The 6,193-nt window shown below is 43.8% G+C and overlaps 1 protein-coding gene across 1 annotated transcript in view; it reads left to right on the forward strand.

The window, feature by feature from the left end:
- Positions 1 to 4,214, forward strand: part of LOC309793382 (RAD52 motif-containing protein 1-like) — a gene marked incomplete at its 5' end in the record, with an annotated part of 28,184 nt that extends 23,970 nt beyond the window's left edge. Inside the window, 3 exons of the mRNA XM_082603854.1 lie at positions 630 to 728; positions 2,379 to 2,464; positions 3,926 to 4,214. Coding sequence (XP_082459980.1) covers positions 630 to 728; positions 2,379 to 2,464; positions 3,926 to 4,027 — 287 coding nt within the window. The 3' untranslated portion in view covers positions 4,028 to 4,214. The remainder of the gene's footprint in view (positions 1 to 629; positions 729 to 2,378; positions 2,465 to 3,925) is intronic.
- Between the last annotated feature and the right edge of the window lie 1,979 nt (positions 4,215 to 6,193).

Below are 6,193 nucleotides of genomic sequence, written 5' to 3' on the forward strand. Positions count from 1 at the left end.
GTTATCCCAAGAAAATCATTGTCTAAAGATTGAAATAAACCCTTGTGTAAATATTCAGTCCTTTGCCTCCTATAGAAGGGCCTGAGCAGAAAAAGTTAATGTAGATCCCTAGAAAGGGGATTCCAATTGGTACTGAGTTTTTTCCTAGAATCCATGGCACTTGGGCTTAGGGTTTTAACTCAGAGGCAGAGCTGTTAGTGAATGGAGTGGAGGAGGCTCCACCATCCACCTGAGTGGGTGATGGTTGAGGAGAGGCCAGATCATCTGCACTACCGCCAAATCTATGTCACTGTATGAATCCAGCCCTTTACGCACAGGAGAGCAGGGTCTGTAGCAGTGCAGCCTCAGCTTGTCCATTTGAAATCTGTGAGTAGTATGAGATTTGTGCACGTTCTTGGTTTGCATTTCCCATCGAGTGTTTTAGGAACTTCCAGAATAGCAGTCAAAATGTGCCATGCCAGGGTATACCTACAACAGAGACATTCACCCGTACCCCAGTGTTGTGCCTGCCCTTAATCACTAAGATAATGATCTAAGAATCACAGATGCATTTTTAGTTTTACACACATAACCTAGAAATCAGTTATGCAGACAGGCATTTTACATTCATCTGTTTTGGTTGGATTTAGGGTCATTATCATTCCTTATGGAAAGGAAGGTAACCCAGAAGCTTGCTATTCAGAAGGCTATGACAGATGCATTCCAGAAACTGCTGATTGTGGCTTTAGGTAAGACCTTTTTGATTGTCCTTGAAGTACTTCAGTTTCAGTGAGCAAGTAAAGTTACTTGAAAAGTTAATTGGATGAAAATAATGGTTAGCGAAAACATTACATATTCTTTCATTCACCAGGTGCTTTCACAGCAGCAGTCTTAAATTTGTTCTTTGTGGCATTTATGAGAAAAATGACAGCAAATATTATTGTCCCCAGTGTTTAGATGTAGAGTGACTTGCCACAGTTCCTACAGAAAGCGTTTGATCCCGTTCTTCCCCAATTGCTTGCTTATCTTCCAGAATAGTGCAGTGATGATAAGCCTTGGGCACCTGCGTTTGAGTCCTAACTTCGTCTCTTAGATTTTGTTGTTGTCGTTGTTGTTGCAATTTTAGGCTTTTCTAGCCAGAGGCATTGGAAGGTATTTAATATCTCTAAGCTGCAATTTCTTTATCTGCAAATAGGACTAGTAATACAGCTTATCACCTAATGGAGGCTATTGTAAGAGTAAATGAGATGATGAATGTAAAAAGCTTAGAACTATGCCTGAAACATAGTAAGCAGAGAAAATATATTGACTATTATTATTATCGTTTTTTTCTTGTTGAAGAGTTTATTAGATGATGTTTTTGAAATCAGTTTAATTTCAGTTTTCATTTCTGATATATTGGGTGAATATGATTCTTATATAATAATTGGCTACGTTTTTGTGAGCCTTGAAAGTGGTCATGCTATTGAATAGTGTTGATTGTGTTCCCTATCGAGTTATACAGTGGTGAGAATGTCACAGGCTGTGCCCAAAGGAAACTTTATGATGAGTAGATTCCCGGAACAGAATTGCTCCCCTGCTTCACAGCCCTGCAGGCTTAGAGAAAATCCGAGCAAAGTTGTCAGAGACCTTATTTGCTTGTAAGAGTTGACCCTGGATTGGTCTTGGCCTTCCAGCCTGGGCAGTCCTTCCAGTGAAGTTTGACTTCCCTGGTCATCAGGCAGAATCTCCATCAGCTGTCAACTCTGGGTAACAACCTTTAAGAACGAAACTAAATGTCTGGGTTGTTTGTCCCTAATATGCCAAGGTATTCCTTATATGTACTCCAAACTCCTTAGACCAAAAAGCCTGGTGGCTCTAGCTTGCCTTGAGGAAAGCTGAATTGTCCAAAAGGTACATGGGCTAGTTTCTGCCAGTAGAGTGTTCAAATGCTGTCTCTCTCTGTCTCTGTCTCCAAAGCTTTGTTCATTGTATCTGGTAGAAGTTTGGTCCCAAGGAGTAGGCCCTGGCCTTGCTTCTAATATGAAGTATCTATTATAGTCCAGTGGTATCTCTCCAGGTTTGAACTCATTTTGACCCCCACCTAATGCCTTCCTATTTCATTGTATTGTGATTGAACATTTTTGTTTCCACAGCTTTTAATTTCTATGTCATTATTCCTTAGTTCTTATTTCTAAGATCATAAAGGTTTTTGAACCAAAGTTGATACTTCTTATATATTTTTTCACAACTAATTATGATAAAAACTGGAGTGTCAGATGAGGGAACTTCTAGGAAAATGCTCTTATTTTCTGCTTTTAGAAATCAAAAGAATGTCTAATTATTGGGTGCTACCATTGTATACAGGAAGTTTTAGAGCAAGAAAACTTCTGCATTGATCCTTGTTAACTTTATCTCAGAAATTGGTAAAACAGCCGTGGCATATAGACTCTGTGAAGAGGTCACAGATGCTAGAACCAAAGAGGAACTACAGGATTTAATTCAAGTATGTGTATGTGGAGATACAAACTCAAGGGGTACACAGCCAGTGTAGCCATAATTCAAAACAAGCAGCAGGATTTGGAAGACTTTGGCATGTCTACTCAGCTCTGTCTTCCTTAGGAAAATGTGAAACTCTGAAACTGCTTTTGAGGCAGGGAATTTCTAGGACTTTCCCAAGTCCCGAGCCTTGTCTCTGGCCCGTTATTTGAAGTTTGGAGAGCAGGATTGAGGGCCATCAGTGTACGTCTACAGTTGTGGACACAGGAGAAGACACAGGCCCTTTAGAACTCCCCTCAAATAGAATTGCAGGGATTTGGGAACAAAGTAACTATGGCCTTAAGTGTGATTATGCTACAGTGTTTTAAAACTATTCATGCCTTTCAAGTAAGGTATATTACCCAGATCTCAGCATCTCATATATATCTTGTGTTAAATATTTTGCCGAAGCACCTTTCTGTAAACCAATTATATGGATGCCTCGAATTAGGGATTAAGTTGTCAACGTAACTTCTAAAAGAAAACATTAATGTACTGTATATAGGATTTTTATTAAAAAGGAGCAAAAAATGTGTTTCATGTCATTGAGAGCTTATTTTGGGGCTAGTTTTCTGATTATTTAACTCACCCCAACGTTGCAAAGTTTGTTTTGAAGGGAAGAAAGTAGAGAAAGAAAAGGTGGTTATGTTCTGAAAAATGTAGAAATTTTGAAAGTTTTTCCTGTACAAAATAATTATTTTAATTCAATTGAAATCAGTCAAGGAAACTTCAAACGTATCCATGTTTGGACATTAAGAAGTCTAGCTTCCTGTGAAATGTGAGAGGAAAGGACTCCATATTGATAGTAAAGATTTCGGAAAACTGATTGTAACAACAGATCCATTCCTAAATGAGGCCAATCTTGGAATCAGTTCCATTGAGAAACCATTATGTGCCAGGCACTGGAAATAAGATGAAGCTCCTTCTCTCTTGGAGTTTAGGTGTTACAGGTGTACCAGACAATTAAAAAGGACTAAAATTAAATAGATTATGAAAAGGACTGTGAAGAAAGTAAACTGGGTGCTAGTTACAGTATTTGGAGAAAACTACTTCACATGCTGACTTTAACATTCTAAGTGTCTTCTCCATGTCTGCACACAGGGTAGACCTCTGAAAAGTGACACAGTAGTTTTTTCTAGATTAATGGTTCTGTTGAGACAAGGTGGGATGGGGGAAGTTTTCCCATGCTAATATAAAGGGCCATTCGCTTGGTTTTAGACACTCTTTCCCAGAATGAATTGCTCACCTGCCCCAAACCCCTCCTACAGAAGTTCTGGAGTCATCACTGATTCAGTGGTAACCTCTGATGACAGAGTGGTGAATTAATAATGAGACGTGAATACTGAGAGTTTGGAGGAAATGGCAACAATTTAGAATAATTGTAAGGTGTGTTCCCCTCCCGCCACCCTGACTGGTGCTCATTTTGCAGGTCAGCTACTTTTCTTGTCAGCCCTGTAGCCAAAGGGAGGAAGAATGTCTCTCAGACTTCAGCTTCGAGGAGGAAGAGTTCAGATTGTCAGAACTGGACTAGCACTTTTGAATTTCCCAGAATGCCACATCCTGTGGTTTCCTCGGGAAGCTCTGCATCCTTCCCAACCCCCCTCCACCCCTGGGCTGCTGGAGTTTGGGGCCACTGGGGTCTGCAGCCCAAATCCCGCCTCATTGTTTGGGGCCTGGGAGGGCAGGGCGGGGTTGGGAAGGGGGCCCGGCAGGAGGTAATTGTCTCCTTTGCAAGGGGAAGGGTGGCTTGTGCCCTGGGGACTCTGGGAAAAAGGCTCACTCTGGTGGTGTGCATTGGATCTCCGCGGGAGCCTAATAAAGGTGGAGTAACTACAGATGTCATAAATAACGGGTGGGACGTTAGGTGGGGGAGGGGCGTGCGGTTGCTAACGGTTGCTAACGGTGAACCCTCACGTCGCAGCGCTGGCATAACGGTTCAGTTCGGCTCTGAAGGAGGATGTGGCTCTGGCTTCTCGCTGGCCTGGGTCGCTGTGCCTGGGAGCCGCCACATGTTATGTCCTGGCTGTGCCTCTGTGTCGCTGCTGCGCCCCACGGCTCCTCCTCACATGGCAACGACTGTGGCTTCTAGTCCAGGCAGTTCAGCCTCCAGAGTGGGCCCTGAGCCGCGTCCAGGTGACCCCCTAACCCCCGCGCCTGACCGAGACTTGGTCTTCATACACCTCAGACAGCCCTCCCAAATTGCCCCTTGCCCTTACACCCCTGGAAGAAGCCGGGGGCTTTAATTACTTGACGTCCTCGTCTCCAGTCCAGATGTTGGCCCTGCCTCATCAGGAGTTGAGTGAGACTGAGGCTCCATACCCGGACACGGATTCCGTTGTAGAGCTGCCTATAGGGCCAGATCAGTTTGCTGTTCCACATCAGTATCTGAATAACGAGCAAATCCAACATCAAAAGCTCCCAGAGGCGGTTCCAGTGCTAGAGTGGGATCAGAATCAGCCCTTGGTTCTGCCTCCTCGACACAAAAGTAAGACTAAACACATAGGTCTAGATCAGGCTGAAGGTCACCAATCATTTGAAATACTTGTTCCACCTCTAGGTAGTAAGAGCTCAAAACCAATGAGCTTTATTGTTTCACCCCCAAACCTGAAGAAAGATCTAGTTCAGCATCGACGGCTTGCCAAAGTTGTTGTTGGAACTATAGGCCAATTTGAAAAAAAACACTCAGTGTCTAGAACAACAGTTGCAGGGTGATTATTTACATCCAAGTATGGAGGCCTTTTATCCTGAGGAGAGCATACCTAGGGATTTTCTGGGGAGCCCAGATGAACCTCCAGAGCCCCATGAGGAAGCTGAAATGTCTGAATCCCAGCAGGAGGCCCAAACTCGTCATCCAGAGCTCACTGAGGAGGCTGAATCTTTACCTCATCAAGAGGCCCCTGCTCAGCATCCACAGACCCCTGAGGACGTTGAATCTTTTTCACCCCAGGCAGAGGCCCAGGCTCAGCATGCAGAGCCCACTGAAGAGGTAGAACCACCTCCACTTCCGCAGGAGGCTCCATCTCAGCCTTCAGAGGCCCCTGAGGAACTAGAAACTTCAAGTCCTCAGGAGGCCCGCGCCCGGCCCTTGGAGACACTTAAGGAGGTTGTAGTTTGACCATGTGTTCATCATGGGGTAAATGAAGCTCAGCAGTCACACTTGTACAATGTCACTGTTAAATCTCTGGCTCTGGCACTTCCCATAAATCCACAGGTCACTAAAGAGGTTGAACCTTCTCCAGTCCAGCAGAAGACCCCATCTCAGCCTCCAGAGCTCCGTAAGGAAGTTGTAGCTCAGTCTCCATTGTATCCCGAGGTGACAGTTCCAGCACAGAGCAGGATCATGCTGAGCATCCAACATCACCCAGTATCAAGAGCAGTGGTTCTCAACCAGGGTGATTTTGCACACAGGTGACATTTGGTAGTGTCTGGAGACAGTTTTGCTTGTCAGAACTGTATATGCTACTGGCATCTAGTGGACAGAGACCAGAGATGCTACTAAACATCCAACAGTGTACAGGAGAGCCTCCCACAGCAAAGAATTATCCAGCCCGAAGTGTCAATAGTGCTGCCTAGCTAGAGAAATAAAGATGACTTAACACAAGTATTTAATGAGCATTTAGTATTTTGTATCTACTGCACCACATATATAATCATGAAAGTATAAATCATAATATCTCCCACAGTGAGATTTCTTTAG

The sequence above is a fragment of the Mesoplodon mirus genome (assembly GCF_964341445.2).
Source record: "Mesoplodon mirus genome assembly, chromosome: 18".
NCBI classification, from domain to species: Eukaryota; Metazoa; Chordata; class Mammalia; order Artiodactyla; family Ziphiidae; genus Mesoplodon; species Mesoplodon mirus.